General features: G+C 42.8%; 1 protein-coding gene across 2 annotated transcripts in view; it reads left to right on the plus strand.

The window, feature by feature from the left end:
- Nucleotides 1-18,309, plus strand: part of PELI1 (pellino E3 ubiquitin protein ligase 1) — an 86,094-nt gene that overhangs the window by 41,319 nt on the left and 26,466 nt on the right. For both annotated transcript variants that reach the window (XM_061622259.1, XM_061622258.1), the window contains one exon: nt 13,819-13,949. In XM_061622259.1, the coding sequence (XP_061478243.1) occupies nt 13,879-13,949 (71 nt within the window). In that variant the 5' untranslated portion in view covers nt 13,819-13,878. The remainder of the gene's footprint in view (nt 1-13,818; nt 13,950-18,309) is intronic.

The following is an 18,309-nucleotide window of genomic DNA, read 5'->3' on the forward strand; positions in this document are numbered from 1 at the left end:
TTTGTGCCAAACTAGGGGGGAAAACTTGTACAGTTTATTCCAAGAGAGAGTTGAACCTGTGGGTGGGTGAATGAAGGAAAGGGAACACTGTAGGTAGCAATACTAGTCTGCCACAAAGGCTAACTGAGATTTAGATGGTAGATGGTAATCTCACACTGCTGGCTTTAAAATAGCCACCTTGTGCAAAAAGATGCATGCTATTCTGTGACACTGTGTGTGGGAAGCTGAGAACATCACAGATAATTCGTAGGATGGTGTTGTGATTTCCTCAGAGGAGGATCAGCTGTTACTTTTTCATAAAAGCAAAATGTATTTTATTTAGGTTTTGTATTTGGCCTCAACCTAAAGCAGGGGTGGGGAATTGGACTACACTTACCAGCCCTCCATAGGCCACTGACAGGAGGCTGCCTACCTGTCAATCAATTGGTATCATATGATGATGGGTGATTCAAACTGCAAAGGAAGGCTGTAAGTATGCTCCCAAATTTTCTTTTTCTCCTTTGCAGTCCTGGCTTAAATTGCAAAGAAAGAATCAAAAAATTATTAGTGGGCACTTTTTGGTTGGTCTTGCGTTATTTTGCATCCCATAGGAAAGCAACATGTCCTAAGGCATGCAGAGCCCAAGCTCCTAAGGATTTCAGAGATTAAAACCAACTTTTCTCAGCACGCCTTTGCTAGCCAGGATGGACAAGATTCCAACCTGCCTCTGGGCTCCTTTATTCTGCTTGTGCACCTCTTCTGTATCAGCAGGATAAACTAACGCAAGTTAATTTATATAAATCAGGCTAAGGTTGTATTGCTGGTGCTGGAACCAACTTTTGATTCTGTAGTCTCCAAATCATGCCTGATGAGTGATCTGACATGCACACACTGTATTTGGCAAACATTTCTCAGTGCGTAGACCTTACAAGCTCCAGGGAGCCATAGGGAAATATGCCCTGGATTTACCAAGCCGTTCCCTACTTTTGGAACTGTTCCGTGTGATGGTACTTTGCAGAAACTATAACAGAGACAACTTTCTTCACCCGAGCCAATGCTATGGTTTTGGTCTTTAAACACAGACCACTTCTGGTTGTGTTAATTTCCTGCTCCAGCTGCCTTAGTACTCTTGTATGTTCTCCTCTGGTGGCCATGTGCTAATAAGCAGATCAAGTCAGCTATTGTGTGTGCGTTTCTTTGTAAATTTTATTGATTTTACTAAATAAGCAAGAAATCATTATTGAAATTACAATGGAACTAAGGCATACATATCTTTAAAGCATCTAGGATAACAAAGGAGAGAAGGAAAGGGAGGGAAAGGAAGCAAAACAAATCAAACAATTCAGAGAACTAACATGATCTGATTTCAGAATAACTGTTCACCAAGTTAGTTGAAAATGGCTATTCCATTAGTACTGGGGACCTGGGTCAGATGTGGACAGTTCCATATACTTGCATATCTCACTTGGGTTGCTGCAGCTTCTGATTTTTCATTAATGAATTTATTAAAATCAAAGCAAGTTGAATAAAATGTCTTTTTTAAAAAAAAAACAAATCTCTATACAAACAAACCTTCTGGGTCAGTTTTTCTGATAAGTTTAAAAATCTTATCTTACTATACCAGTACTCAAGGGTAGCATTTTTCAAATGCTTCCAAAATCTCTAATCTGACTGTCAATAAGAGGAAACTAATTAACTCTTTATTTTTATAATCAGTGTTTGGCCCATCCCACACATTTAAAATTACCATAGTTGGAATAGGAAGCATGGGAGATCCACTGAATCTCCTCAAAGACCTTGTACCAGAACACCTCCACCAGGGGGCATTCCCACCATAGATGTGTCACCCTTGGGGCCCCACTCCTCCAGTAGTGCAAGGAGGATACTTATGTTATGTGTGATAACTTAAGAGGTATCCAATGCCATCAAAATACTGTTTTAAGAGTTGTTTCTTTAGATAGAGCTGAAATCGAACAGTCTCCCAAATTTTAGGAGCTGTACAGTTGTTATCCTAAAGTTGATAACAAATATCCTGTTTCCAACATTCCTTTAGCCCCTGTAGTGTTGCTTTGTCCAGTGAAATTAACTGATGAGATACTCTTGCAATCACTCTCTTAGCATCAATTATCTCAGGCAATGCCATTGGTTCAAACTCGAACAGGGTTCCAGTGGCCTATAACTTTATATTCTGTCTGGTGGTGGGAGGTATAATTTGTTTGATAGAAATCTAATTGCAGCGTAGAGGCCCTAAAGAATCTTGAATTAGCCCTTTCTGCTTTCGCCATACTATTCAAATAGAAATCACTGAGTCTGTACAACCCTCTCTTCTCCCATCGCTTGGAAGCATCACAACCTGTTTTGATTATAAAATTGAGGGTGTAAAAGTATGGGAGTAAGAAGGCATTGTGCAGGAGCCAAACTAACTACAGTAGGGCCCCACTCATACAGCGGGTTACGTTCCGGATGTAAACCGCTGTAAAGAGGAACCCATTGACGAACATTGACCAAAATGGCGCCCGACAGCAAAAAATGCTGTCAAAGCGGAACAAGCGCTGTAAGAGCGGGGCCTTTCTGCAATTGTCAACCGCTGCATTAGCGGAACGCTGTAAAGCGAAGCACTGTAAAGCGGGGCCCTACTGTACCCTATAAGCCATTGTGATAGAACAACAGTTTTTTTCAGTTAGTATGGATTTTAAGTACTGTTCTCATATGCATTAATTTCCAAAAGCAGGTTGAACAGATTTAGCAGGAATAACCCTTAGTGTAATGAACCAGCTATGACAGCCCTTTGTTGTAGGATTGGGGAAGGTTGTAAGCTAGTAAGCGGAGTACCTGTTTCCGTTGCAGTTCAGAGCCTCAAATCCAGCGCACTGCTCGCTTCATGAATTGGCCCAGTGCTGTGGGTTCACAATTGTAATGAAGAATAAACACTCTTGCAAGGCAGCGCCCAGTCTTCGTTGGTGTGCCTGGGTTTTTCATTATTTCCCTGTGCCCTCAAACGTGCGTGTTCAGAGTTTGCCAGATTCTGAATTAAGCAACAGAATTGCACTGACATATAATTATTAGCAGCTTTTTATAGGCATAGAAGTTCAACGGTGTCCTTTAGTCATTAGTAATTCCTTTAAAATATATTTGTTATTGAATTTTCCCCTTGGCATATTATTGTTGGCTGACAAAAGTGGGCCATGGGAGGTTTTTCAGGTTCTAAAGATATCAAATTAGTACGCTTACAAAAGGAAGAGAGGGTGAATTTGCACTACTGATGTCAAAATTATGCTTTTACTTCCCACCTACTGCTGCTATCTTTAAACCTTGCCTACACTGGGTGAATTGAGGATGTTTCAACCCAAGCTGTAAAAGATGAATATAATTCTAAAACCATGCCATACAAAGGCCTCTGAAGTAAGAGCATGCCAAATGTGTCTATACAGAGTGTGTATGTTGGGGGGGGGAAGGAGATGCAAAAGAGATGGATGTTCCAGTATAGTACGGCATAAGCCAGTCTATCAAAGAAATAGGTACTGCCTTTGTCTAAACAAAAGGTGACAGCTTCTGAGAAATGGAATTAAATGGTGGCTTAGTTTCCATTGTTGGCTATTCAAGGTAACTTTTCACAATAGTATCCAGTGTTGTGTAGTGGCCGCCCTCTCCTATCACAATGAAGCCCTAGCATATTGTCTTGAGCAACCAAACAGAATTCTGTGAATGGAGCTAAACCCAGTAGCAAAGGATACCATTTCATAGTCTTGCAGAGTCAAAGCACTAATAGACAAGATAACCAGTTTACTAAATGAGATTCTGTGTGTTCGTCAAGCTGAACAAGAACATGCTTAGGTTTATGCTAGTGAGAGGAAGTCCTGACATTCTTATACTTGCAAATATTTTTGCAAGTACAGTGCCGTGCATAAGTAATCAGACCCCTGGCCAGTGCTCTCACATTAATTACAAATGGTACATTGTAATTTCGTTCTGTATGACATTTTATTTGGAAATACTGAAACTCAAAATCAATTATTGTAAGGTGACATTGGTTTTATGTTGGGAGATGTTTCAGTTTTGTATGTTTCTTACAAACATGTTGCTTGCATAAGTATTCAACCCCTGTGGAAGCTCCCAGTTTACACAGATGAAAGAAATTGCGCTATCGAGGAAATAATTACCTTGCCATTGGCCTCCACCTGTGAACCATTAAAATTGCTGTCACGTTGTCAGGATGAAAATCCCACTGTTGAAGGATCATTGGTCAGGCTGTGGATCTGAAGGAAAATGAAGACCAAAGAGCATTCTACAGAAGTGAGAGAGAATATACAGTAGGGTCCCGTTCCACTGATACAGCGGTTGTCAATTGCAGAAAGGCCCCGCTCCTACGGCGCTTGTTCCACTTTTATGGTGTTTTTTGGGTGCCATTTTAGACAATGTTAGTCAATGCATTCTGCTTTACGGCAGATTTCGCTTTACAGCGGCAGTCCGGATGAGCGGGGCCTTACTGTAATACAAATGCATTGATTAGGAAAAAGGTACAAAGTAATATCCAAGTGTTTGGATATCACACTGAACACAGTTGGATCAATAATCAGGAAGTGTACTAAACTGAAAATCCCTGGTCATTGTGATGGCTCATGAATATATAGCAAGGCAAGTGCAATTTGTGTGTGTGTTTCTGTATTTTTTACTGAGGGTCTTGTCCTGCTGTCTTTACCTGATCTATCAGTAAAACAGATTTGAGCAAGATAGCTCTGAAGCTCTAGGCCAGGGGAAACCTGTGGATCTCGAGAGGTTGTGTGTGTGTGTGTTTTAATAATGTTTTTATTGGTTTTGGGTAGAACAGAATACAAAACAAGAATAATTTATACAAAAATGAGAGAAAATAGTGCAGTTGACAATAGGCGTTATGGTACCTATAACAGGGCCGGATTATCCATTAGGCTTAGTAGGCTGAAGCCTAGGGGCCTGAAGCTGTTGGGGGCCTGCAATCTGCAGCTCCTGTCCTGCTTGCGCGCATTGCTGGCGTGCACTGCTGCCATCAACCAAGATGGCGGCAGAGGCTTCAGCCCCTTAGGGAAACCTCAGCCGCCATCTTGATTGATGGCAAATCTGTGTGCGCAGTGCGCGCAGCCGCAAAAAAAGCAGAAAGATAGGTGATGGGGAGGATGGGATGGGACGGGATGGCGGGCGGCTCAGAATCAGCCTAGGGGCCCTCCTCAGCTTAATCCGGCCTGACCTATAATGCTGTAGGGGTGTAAGCATATATTAAATGGTTATTGTCCTGTATTGTTTTCCAGATAATTATGTCAATGTGGACCGCCAGATCTGACCATGCGAGGTTGGAGGCTTGCAAGCCCCATCACTTTGACTGACAAAAACAATAAAGCTATACCATTGTTCATAGAACTTGTCTGCGTCTGTTCCTTGTCTCATTGCTGTTGAACTGTGTTAGTTTTTCCATAAGTCCTAATTTCTATATTTCCTGATACCATTTATGAATCATATGTGGGTCAAGTGTTTTCCAGGAAGCAGCTATCACCAGTCGTGCTGCTATAAGAAGAAAGTTTGCTATAAGAAGAAGGTTTTGTGTATGATTTTATTGTTGGCTTCATCAGCGATAAGTAACCGAGCCAGAGATGGGTCTAAATGAAGGGATTGATTGGTAATCTTGTGGATTTCATTAAATACTTCCTCCCCAAAGCACACAAGACCACCACATATGATAAAATGTACCTCACTCCCCACACCCTCTCCAACACAAGGGGGAGAGCTTGTTATTGATTCTGTGTAGGGTGTGGGGAGTGAGGTACCATCTGAAAATCGGCTTCAGTGCATTTTCACGGATCCTACAAGAAACAGATTTGAAAGGGGTTCTAGTCCAAATACCATTCCAGTCAGATTCACTGATGTTTTGACTAAGGTCTTTGTCCCAAGGGGCTTTATGGTTTATAGAAGAACCTGCTGTTGTCTCTAGTAATATGCCATATATTTTTGATAACACCCCCTTGCCATTTCCCCAAGGTTGAGCAAGGAAAGATTCAAAGGGGGTTAGGGGTCTTGTCACTTGCTGGGTGATAATTGGCATTGTGATGAAGGTGAAGTTGGTGAAGCTGAAACCAGAATGTTTTAATTTCCTTGAGCTGAGATTTCAGTTGGTCAGGCGTTTTGGGATGGCTACGTATGTAAAAGTCTCTAATGTGGTAAAGATCCGTCTTTTCCCAATCTTTGAACTGCTGAAATTTATTCCTTTCATAAAACATGGGATGATTGAGAACAGGGGTCAAAGGCGAAATCGGGGGGGGTAATCTTGAGTGCCATTTTTTCCAAATTGTTAAATTATTTTTCAAAAATGGGTTAGTTATAGCATCTAATTTTTTCTTCATATGAATCACAAATGGGAGACCTCTGGATTCTTGTAAAGAAGTGCCCACTCTTTCCATGCCAGTCCAAGATTTGTTTGTAGATTCCTGCAGTAGAAGTATTGTGCTTTTTAGGTGACATGCATCATGATCAAAGTTGCAGGTTAGGTATGCCCAGACCGCCTTTCTTGGGGGACCTATAAAGAGTATTTTTGATTAATCTGGGCTTTTTACCTTGGTGAATAAATTTGTTAATAATTCGTTGCCAAATTGTTAATTTGTTTTTAGGAATCAGTATTGGAATGGATGGAAATAAAAAGTTTAATTTAGGTAAAATAGACATTTTTATAATCTGGCCCAGCATGATAAGGAGAATTGGGAACGTTCTTTTAGCATGCATATTATTTCCTTAATTATGGGAGTAAAATTTAATTGCATTAATTTGGATAGGTTTTTCGGGATCACCACTCCAAGATATTTGAATGACTTGGAGCTTATCTTCAGTTTGGAGATTTCTTCTAGTTTTGGGGTCAATTCTGGAGGCATATTAAAGCATAAGAGTTCTGATTTTTGAAAATTAATCTCAAGACCTGCCACTTTCCCGTAGGTCTGGATCTGTTTCATTAATGCTGGAATTGCTTCCTCTGGGTTAGACAACATCATAGCTATGTCGTCGGCAAAAATATTGAGCAAATGAGTGTGACCATTTACTGTAACCCCTTTTATTAGAGGGTTGTGTCATACTGTATTCGCAAGAGGTTCACGTGCAAAGGCAAATAAAATAGGCGAAAGAGGGCAACCTTGTTTTGTACCTTTGTTTATGTAAAAGTGTTTGGAATCCCTACCATTTACCCTCATGCAAGCAGAAGTGCCCTTTTATAGCGATTTTGACCTCAAGAGGTTGTTGACCTCCAACTGCCATCAGCCCCAGCTAGCTTTTCCAGTGGTCAGAGATGATGGGAGTTGGAGTCCAGCGATATCTGGAAGGGCACAGGTTTCCAATCTCTTCACTCTGTGAATGCTTCAGTATTGTTAAAGGCATTTATTTAAGTGGAGTAGCCTTCTGTTGCCTAGTCTACAATGTTCAGGACTAGATTTTTGATGAAGGAGAGAAAGATGCTCTTATTTGATGTGGCTTTTCCAGTTGGTGAACAGAGTTCTAAATTCATAAGAGAGGGAGATGTTTCAGGGTTGCACGATCAGTCAGCACAAAATTGGTGCTTGTCTGTTGCAAGTTCCACAGGTCTTTATGCTTTCTCCCCAGTAGGATGAGAGCTGGAAGGCAGAGGCCATGAAAGGGAAAAGTTATGTTGCAGTATTCAAGCAAAATTAAAATGTCTTGGTTTTCCATCTGGATATATTCATTCATTCATTCATTCCCTCTCCCTCTGTGTGTGTGTGTGTGTTTGAAAAAACAAACAAAAGGTAGTCTTACTAGCTATAGTTTCCAACACCACATAATGAAACTTCTGTGACAGCAATTTTTTCACAAAGGCACTCTTATTCTAGCATTTTTTTAAAAGAACAGGCCAAATTATTTTAGGGATCTCTGCTTAAGCTGATACACTTAAGGAGATGTTGTCTGTGTGGTGGTCTGCGATACAGTAGGGCCCCACTTTCCGGCGGTTTTTGCTTTTCGGCGGGGGCCTGGAACGTAACCTGCCGTATGAGTGGGGCCCTACTGTACTAGATCATGACACCCTGACTGCCTAACTTCATAAAACTATGTAACCTTGTCCATTATAGTGTTCATGAAGTAACTGGGGGGAATTATTCTCTCTCTTAACAGCATAGATATAGATTTGGGGGGTGTAGTGAGTTAATTTAAGCTCTCTGCCTCATATGTTGTTGATAGTGCCCCAAAGCTTTGAAAATAGAAAAATGTTGCAAGTGAGTAAGACCTGGAAATAGAGTTTTAGTGTCTGTTTTGGCACCACTCCTACTGTACCTGAAGCCTGCTGCCTATGTTGGCAGACATGGATTCTTCTGAAAATGGAAATGGACTGCCTTCAAGTCTATCCCGACTTATGGCTACCCTATGAATAGGGTTTTCATGGTAAGAGGTATTCAGAGGGGGTTTACCATTGCCTCCCTCTGAGGCCAGTCCTCCTCAGCTGGCTAGGGCCTGCTCAGCCTGCCCCAGCTGCACAAACCAGCCCCTTCCTTGTCCACAACTGCCAGCTGGGGGGCAACTGGGCTGCTTGGGACTATGCCGCTTGCCCATGGCTGCACAGGTGGCAGGGCATGTAACCCCTGAGCCACTCACTGTGGGGGTGATCTTTAGCTGGCCCTTGACACCCAGGAGACAGGAGCGGGGATTTGAACTCAGACTCTAGCCTCCCAGCCAGGCTGTCCTCCCCTCTATGCTATACCAGCTTCTAGGATTCTTCTGAAGATGGATGCAAATTGTCCTCCCGTTTGTTTCATTTGTTTGTTTGCTATCAGCAACTGGTACACAGAGTGCCAGCATGAAGCAATCGGTTAAGAGTCTTGGGGGTTTGAATATGGGAAACCCAGATTCAAATGCTTGCTTGATCATAAAGTTCCCTCATCTGGCCTTTGGCAAGCTACTTAGTCAAAACTGCCTATCAGAGAACTTGTAAAAGTTGAAACTCCAACTATGAATATAATAAATAAGGTGGTCATCTGCTGTGAATCAAGCTTCATGAAAAGCCATTGTCTGGATAGCTGCAGACTGAGCCACAATTTTTGGTACATTTCCTCCAGAAAAAAAGTTATTTGGCCAATGGCTTGAGAATTCTTTGAAAGGAACATTGTTCTCTCTCCAAATACTAACCATTGCCACAGGCGTAGCTGGGTGATCATACCTTTCACCTGCCTTTCCTTTCCCCAAACTAATTGGTGACACATTCAACCATTGCAAGCTATAAGGAAACTCATAAAACCTGACAGTAAAATCATTTGTTTGCGTTGTGATCCCTATCCACCCCACCCCCTAAATCATGGGAAAGGAAGAATGCAGTGGCCTGCTCCCAGTCGGTTAGTGTTCAGGTATATGTTACATAAAGTTAGATGGGGACTGCACTTAAGTGGGAGGTTGTTCTGACAAGTGACTCTTACATAGGTTTTTGAGCTTCCCATTCCTGTACTTCACATGTAATATCCGCACTCAATTTAAAATTTATCTACTTTATCCCCTTTTAACAACATTCAGCAGCAGTATGTTGTAGCTAAAAATGCATCTCTAAACTCTGAATGTGAAAATGGCCAATTAACTGTTCCTCATGTAGTTGGATCTTCTTTAAAGTCCCTTAAAGAAACCCGAGTGTACATTACATATCAATGTAAAGATGAAGGAAATGAGCATTGGGAGCTGCAAATATCTTATCCAACTAACATTTTAAATGTGGACTTGTACAGAAGTCAGTAGGGAACAAAAGTAGGGAACAGAGAAGAACTAGGAAGAACTAGGAATTGCGGGGAAATGGGGATTAGGAGACAGAAATGAAGCAGGACAAAGACTTATTGAATTCTGTGAAGCCAATAATTTGTTTCTTACGAACACATTTTTTGAGCAACTGAAAAGACGACTGTACACGTGGACATCACCAAATGGTCAATATAGGAATCAAAGAAGATGGAGAAGTTCCATACTTTCTGCGAAAACAAGACCAGGAGCAGACTGACGTACAGATCATGACCTGGTTGTATCGAAAATCAGAGTAAAGCTAAACAACAACAACAAAACTATCATAATGCCAAAATACATTTAAATAACATCCCAGAAGAATATAAAGATCAAATAAGGAATAGATTCAAGGCTTTAAAGTTTGTTGACAGAGAACCAGAAGAACTATGGAGTGAAGTCAGAGACATTATCAGGGCAGAATATAAATAGACAATACCTCTAGTTAAAAAGAGAGAAATGGATGACTGAAGAAACTCTTAACATTGTTAAAGAGAGAAGAAAAGCAAAAACAAAAGGAGATAGACACACAGTCAGAACCCTAAATGCAACAATACAGCGACTAGTATGTAGGGACAAAGAACTATTACAATAGTTATTCTATAGAGATAGAAAAGGACAACAAAAAGGGAAGAACAAGAGCCCTATTCTGAAAGATTAGAGAAATGAAAGGAAACTTTAAACCAACAAGGCAGATGGAAGCAATACACTCTATAAAAGAGATGCAAGGATGACAGATTCACTCATGGAGAAAAACTTATGATGAAGAACCAGAAATTTTAGAATATGAGGTGAAAGCTGCTCTTAAAATACTTGGAAGACACAAATCACCAGGAGTAGATGGCATACCAATAGAGTTGCTACAAGCTATTGAGACTGAATCTGTCCACGTTTTGACAAAAATTTGTCAACAAATATGGAAAACTAAACAATGGCCCACAGACTGGAAGCATTCAATATACATCCCAATTCCAAAGAAAGGAGGTCCCAGGGAATGCAGTAATTATTGTACTATTGCCTTAATATCCCATGCGAGTAAAGTAATCCTCAAGATTCTACAACAAAGGCTCTTACCATATATGGAGCGAGAAATGCCAGACGTCCAAGCTGGATTTACAAAGGGAAGAGGCACCAAAGATCATATTGCAAACATACGTTGGATAATGGAACAGACCAAGGAATTTCAGAAGAAAATCACCCTTTGCTTTATAGATTACAGCAAAGCCTTTGACTGTGTGGATCATGAAAAACTATGGAATGCTTTAAAAGAAATGGGGGTGCCACAGCATCTGATTGTTCTGAGGGCAACCTATATTCTGGACAAGAGACTACTGCAAGGAGAGAATATGGAGAAACCGATTGGTTCACCATTGGAAAGAGTGTGAGACGGGTGTATTTTATCACCCTATTTATTTAATCCATATGCAGAACATATCATACGGAAAGCGGGATTGGACCAAGAAGGAGGTGTGAAAATTGGAGGGAGAAATGTTAATAATTTAAGATATGCAGACGATACCATACTACTAGCAGAAACCAGTAATGATTTGAAATGAATGCTGATGAAAGTTAAAGAGAAAAGCACAAAAGCAGGACTACAGCTGAACGTCAAAAAGACTAAAGTAATGACAACAGAAGATTTATGTAACTTTAAAGTTGACAATGAGGACATCGAACTTGTCAAGGATTATCAATACCTCGGCATAGTCATTAACCAAAATGGAGACGATAGTGAAGAAATCAGAAGAAGGCTAGGACTGGGGAGGGCAGCTGTGAGAGAACTAGAAAAGGTCCTCAAATGCAAAGATGTATCACTGAACACTGAAGTCAGGATCATTCAGACCATGGTATTCCCGATCTCTATGTATGGATGTGAAAGTTGGATAGTGAAAAAAGTAGATAAGAGAAAGATCAACTCCTTTGAAATGTGGTGTTGGAGGAGAGCTTTGTGCATACCACGGACTGCGAAAAAGACAAATAATTGGGTGTTAGAACCAGAACTATCACTAGAAGCTAAAATGATGAAACTGAAGTTATCATACATTGGACACATAATGAGACATGATTCAGTAGAAAAGACAATAATGCTGGGAAAAACAGAAGGGAGTAGAAAAAGAAGGCCAAACAAGCGATGGATTGATTCCATAAAGGAAGATTTGAACAGGGTGGTTCATGACAGATGCTCTTGGAGGTCACTGATTCATAGGGTCGCCATAAGTCGTAATTGACATGAAGGTACATAACAACAGAAGTCAGTAGAATATTGTTTGTATCATATTTATCATCAGTAGGCATAGCCACAAGGGGTTAAGGATATGCAGATGCCCACATTTCACTCACTCAGTCACCCGCCCACTGAAGTTGACATAGTACTTTGGTTGGGTACATTCTCAACCATGTTGCTTGTCCTGGTTGCAGTGGTTGGAGCAGTGGGGAGGAGGGAACAAGAAGCGTGTCTGAGTAACGGAGGGAAAAATCTCAGCAGCTGCAACTGGACAATAAGCCTGAAAGAAGCCTCAAGGAACTCTCCCCCCTCCCTCCTTGCCCAGTTCCAGCTGCTGTTTCAAGATCCCTTCTCTCATCTAGGCTTCCTGACCTTTCTGCCTTTTGGGGCTTGCTGCCTTTTCGACTGGAATGCTCTACGGCCCCCAGCTCTCCAAGGCAATTTAGGTTCTCTAGTCTCAGTTCAGGTTTGAATAGGGAGGAAATGAAAGATCAGTGTGCCCTGCAGGGTGGTAATCTAGGCTGAATATAGAACTGAAGGATGTGAACATGTATGCAACATACATGGTTGTAAATCTTACTGAAATTACTTCAATCCTGCTTGTGGGCTTCCCAGAGGCATCTGGTTGGCCACTGTGAGAACAGGATGCTGGACTTGATGGGTCATTGGCCTCATCTAGCAGGCTGTTCTGATGTTCTTAGTTCTGAATTAATGTGTTTATGATTATAGCATTAATGAGGAGTGTGTGTGTTGAGAGAAAGTCTTACTAGGTGGACTAGCCAGCCATGTTGGCTGGGACAAGAGCTTGGAAAAGTTACTTTTTTTGACCTACAACTCCCATCAGCCCCAGCCAGCATGGCCACTGGATTGGGCTGATGGGAGTTGTAGTTCAAAAAAGTAACTTTTCCAAGCTCTGGCTGGGACTGATGGGAGTTGTAGCCTAAACAACTGGAGCGCACCAGGTTGGTTCATGTAGACAGGGGACATACTCTTGCCTCACTTTGTCCCTTCTCCCCACCCTCAATATTTTTCCTGCTACTGACACTGTTGTGAGATTACACCAGCATGTTTCTTAACAGCATTTATTTATTACATTTTTATCCCACTTTTCTTCCAGGAACACTCACTGTTCATGGTTTTCCCTATCCCCATTTTAACCTCACAACGACACTATGGAGTAGGTTAGGCTAAAAAATGGTGACTGGCCCAGGGTCACCCAGTGAGCATCATGGCTGAATTGGGATTTGAACCCTGGTCTCCCAGGTCCTAGTACAACACTCTTATCACTATGCCACACTGTCTCTCTATATGTGGTAAATATCTTTATTAATGTTATCTGAGGCAATTTGTGAAATGGGATGGCTCAGGCAATATACAGGCCAAAATGGGATGGACAAGCAAAGGAGACAGATAAAACAGAAGAACTGACTATGCAAGGCAAATTATTTTTGTAAAAGTGGGCTCGAGTAGATGAAAGAAATCTAGTTGCTGCTATTTCCTTTATAATACATGCCACATAGCATTAATTAATTCATTAATTATAAGATTTCTATCTACAGATGCTGTCTTGACATGCTGTATTGTAAAGATCATAGATATAATTTGTAAGTGAGCTTTGTTATGACTCTAGTTAGTTTTCAAGACACGGAGAAAAGCAGAGGTAAGCAAATAAAGACACCCCATAGCTTCTGTAATGAATGAAGTGGGCCAGGAAGAGGAGTAGGAATAACAATATACTGTTGGTCGGTCTCCATTGTTTGGCAAAACTGATAGGTGAAACTAATTCTCCTACAGTGCTCCAATTTATGTTTAACTTCTCTCTCTCTCTTCCCCCTCCCCCATAGGAAAGAATGAAAAAAGTGTGCCAAGGTTCTTGATCACAGAAGTGGGAACTAACTAGGCTCATGTTTTCGCCTGATCAAGAAAATCATCCATCAAAAGCACCAGTGAAATATGGTGAACTGATTGTGTTGGGGTAAGTACTTTGCGTTGAAATGAGAAAACAGAAGCTGTTTTGCTTGATCCTAGATGTTGCCCTGCTGTTTAGCTATTTGCAATGCAGTCTGGACCTACGAAGGTTGTTTCCAGTGCCATTTTCTTCTAGTACCCTGACATCAGGCTAAAACCATCACACACTGATGTTGGAGGACATAGTTAGGGCATGCCCACATGGTCTTATTGTTGTTCATAATGGACATGATTCAGCCAGCACTTAGTATTTTTAAGCTCCATCAATTCCAGCAGGAGTTTTTCTAAGTTTCTCACTAAATCAGCGGGACTTAACACAGGCTGTATTTCATTTATTTTTAAGGCATTTAGTTTACAGTACAATACACTATGTATTAGATGCTGTTGGAGGTCACTGATTCATAGGGTCGCCATAAGTCATAATCGACTTTGAAGGCATATAACAGCAACAACAACACTATAAATTACAGACTGTTGAGGCTTTTTTAGCACCTGCCCTAGGCAGTGTGAAGCTCACCTCAATACCCCGGGAGTAAGTGCGGGCAGAAGGGAGTTAGATGGACCCTCGTGCTTTCGGCCAAGTATCAAATAAAGACACGTACACAGCTCTTGATCAAAAAGCGACCCCACACTTACACAGGCACGTCAGCCAGGCAAGGGTGAAGGGCCCCCTTTATTGTGAGCAGAATCAATATATAGGGTTCAAGAGAGAAAAGGGCAATAAACAAAATGTATCATAACATTATTGACAACGTCAGAGACAAAGAACAGATCCTTGCTACATTTCTAAAGTCAGGACGTTCCTCCCTTGCACCCCTTGGAGCCCTTGGGTAATCCATTGTGAGATAAGAATAGGGCTGGGGTGAGTAACCGACACTTCTAGGTGGTCATAAACATGAGAACATATACACAAGAAAACACATATGGCCCTGAAGAGGCCCCATATCAATGAAACTACGAGGTTCTGTTACTAAACCTCCGAAGGGGTGTACAGAAGGAATTGACAAAGAAATACACAGCCTTAATTGTAAAAGAAGATACATGGGGATAAATACACATCAAGTGCTGTGAGAATAAAACACTCAAGGACAGCTTCAGTTTATTATCTTCTGAAAACATTGTTGCCGACTTGCAGGCACCTCTGGGGCTACATTCCCATGGACAAAGAATGATATTTAGAGTATTTGCTTTCCCCCTCCTATCTGTGTTCCAGCGTGCTTTGCAACTTTGGCTCAGTTCTTACAGAGGTGGTTAGGCTCAGGGTCTTCTACCTAACAGTTCCCCCCTTTCAGCTCTCTTCAGACGTCCAGTGTCTAAGAGATAGCTGCCTTATCCTTTCCTGGCCACACAGGTGCACGCATCAAACGATGAGTCATGTCCAGCAAAGCCAGCTCGCCCACCGAAAGGGACTTCCTTTGACAGGCTGTAATGCATCTTGCACCAGAAGTGGAAAGAATGAATATCAGGTTAGGAAGGCATTGGACAAGACAACAACAGAGTATTAAAAGGCATATTCCACTCACAATGTACGCTATGATTTTGTGCCAGCTGGGCCATTCATTGAACCATTGAGTGATATCTGGAATTATGGATGACTGTTTGATTTTTCGATATCATTGTATACTGTGCCTAAATGATTTAAATGTTGCAAGACATCTGCTTTTGAATCTGTGATAGAAGTACAACATTTGCTTCCAATTAATGCGCAAATACCGCTTGAGAGGAGGTAGTCAATTGCTAATCTGTTCTGTGATGCCACTGTCCTAATTTGCCCTTGTTCGTTAGTCAAATCTCGTAGAGAAGCTGTGGTGTCATTTAAAAAACCTTCAAAGGAGTTAGATAGCTTTATCAAGTCCATGTAATTTTGCCCTGCCCCGTATTGAGGAAAGAGCCCCCGAAGGATTGCTTCCCCCACCTTCCTCCGGTTTCTGTGTCGTGCTACTGGGGGCATTTTGGAAACTCGGACCCCCGGGACCACCCTTCCTAGGGTGCACGTCCAACGAATGGTCGTTGGCAAGCGTCGTTGCACCCGGTGGCCGCACAGCCACCAGAGCCCTTTAGGGGTGGGTTTGGTTTGTAAATTAAGGAGAAAAGAGAACAGTCCTGCTTCAGGGGAGTCTTGGGGTGAAAAGGAGTACCAGGCCTGCGTCCAGGTGTAGTTCTCGTGAAGCAAAAGGGTGTTATTAAAGATTCCCCATACATTAGCCTTTAGTTTACTCAAGATGAACTGACAGTGCATGCCGAAATGTGCTTTGGGTCTACTGCTCACACAGATCTCCCCTTGCAGCGGGCCACTGGTTTCTAAAGGACCATCCAGTTCTCTTGCGGGTGGTTGCCTTAGAAAACTCAGTATTTCCTTGATAGAGAGGGAAGTGCCTACCAAGGGAACCCCAGCTTCTCCGTGTGGGGGTGTGTGTGCACAAACGTAACAGGTGCCATTCTTAGGGGCAGCGGCTTCCAATAGGGAGAGAAATACATTTACTTTCCAGCTATCCCCTTTGTATGTTAAGGGAGTTGGCATAAACTTTCTTACTGGGGTGGAAGTGCCCGATGGGGGTCGGTATTTGGCAGTCAGCCCCTTTTGCCTCAGGTCTCTTAAAGTGTTATAGCAAGTATAGAATTCCAGCCCAATACAGTATTTTGGTCCCGGGGCGCCTTTTTCTCTATAGGTAAACATAGAATACTCTTGTACAAGGGTGTATGTGTCCATGCTTGTCGGGCAAGGGGAGTTTTGGGTCATCTCCTTTGGTCTAGCACAATTCAAAGCAAGTTGCACTGCCCATGCCACCTCCGCCCGTATACATTGTGTCACCTCGGGACCCAAATACCTGTGCTGAAACACCACAGCCGCTTTCTGACACCGGGTCCTCCATCCAGCAATTTCAGCCCTAAAAGAAAGATTGTGAGCGCACATGGCTTGGTAAGGGTCTCGACAGTCTCCTGACGCTTTCGGGTCAGGCAGTCCGAGCTTGTTCCCTGTCGGGGGCTCCTTATAGTCTGCCTCCGTACATATTTTTATTCCGTCCGGACAGCAGAGAGGGACAACAGGAAGGAGATCCCAACACAAACAGCAAATAAAAGTTACTGTCACAGAGTTCCAAAAGCTGCGGGCGCTCATCATGGTTCAGCATCATGGAAGGGAACTGTGTTAGGCACCCACAAGTCAGTTACTGGGTCTCGTCGCAAACGGATTTTTGGAATTATCCGAACTTCTGGTGCTGGCCGTGCCACGCCGCCTCCTTCGAGGTTTGGGTCCGTCTCGTCAGGGGAGCTGAAGTCTACGACTGCTGGTTTTACGTGCGAGTGGTGGATCCAAGACTTCCTTCCCTCAAGGAACACCGATGCCTGGGTTGTCAGTAAGACCTGGTGTGGACCTGAGTATCATGGGTGGAGCGAACTTGCTCGAATGAACTTCTTTGCCCAGACAAAATCTCCTGGCTGGAATGGATGGACCTGCTCCTCCAGCGGCACCGTCTGAGTATACCGTGTGATACGCCACAGTTCTTGCAACCTGCTGTGTAAAGAGAGAAACTGAGAGGCAGTCACATGCTCCCCCCCCCAAGCAAGGAGACATTTGGCTTGGGCAAATTGCCACCCTTTGAAGGCGGGTGTCCAAACAACAATTCATAGGGAGAGAGACCCAGAGCCCTCGTGGGCCGGGTGCGTAAATGAAACAATACAAGAGGCAGTGCCTGAACCCCGTCTCCTGGGCATATTTAGCCAAAAATGATTTCAATTCCCTGTTATTTCTCTCAGTTTTCCCAGAAGATTGTGGATGGTAAGGCGTATGGAAGAGGTGAGATATGCCCAGTCCCTCCTCTACGTGCGCCAGTACTTGTCCTGTGAAGTGTGTTCCCCGGTCTGAGTCAATTGTCTCTGGCACTCCAAACCGCGGGATTACTTCCTTTAGTAACATCTTGGCCACTGTTAAGGCTGTGGCGTTCGTTGTAGGATATTCCTCCACCCAGGACGTGAGCATGCACACAATGACAAGTAAATGCTTCTTACCCATTGCCTTTGGTAGATCCACAAAGTCCATTTGTAAATGCTGAAATGGTGCAGCTGCTGGAGGGCGCCCCCCTTTTGGTGCTCGATTTGGCATTGCTGGGCCGTTGGCTTGGCATAGGCTACAGGCTTTCACCACTGCTGTGCACGTAGCATGAATGCCGGGGGCGTACCAGTACCTGGTGATTGTATCCGGCAACGCGTGTGTTCCATAATGCCCTCCCTTGTTATGGTGCCAGGTTACTGCGGCTGGATATGCTGAGCGAGGCAAACAGGCTCTTCCGTCTGGTATGGTCCAGAGGCCATTCTGGCAGCTTGCCCCCAGCCTCTACCACTTCTGGATCTCGTTCTTTGATACGGGG

The sequence above is a fragment of the Rhineura floridana genome, chromosome 4 (assembly GCF_030035675.1).
Source record: "Rhineura floridana isolate rRhiFlo1 chromosome 4, rRhiFlo1.hap2, whole genome shotgun sequence".
In the NCBI taxonomy this organism is placed as follows: domain Eukaryota; kingdom Metazoa; phylum Chordata; class Lepidosauria; order Squamata; family Rhineuridae; genus Rhineura; species Rhineura floridana.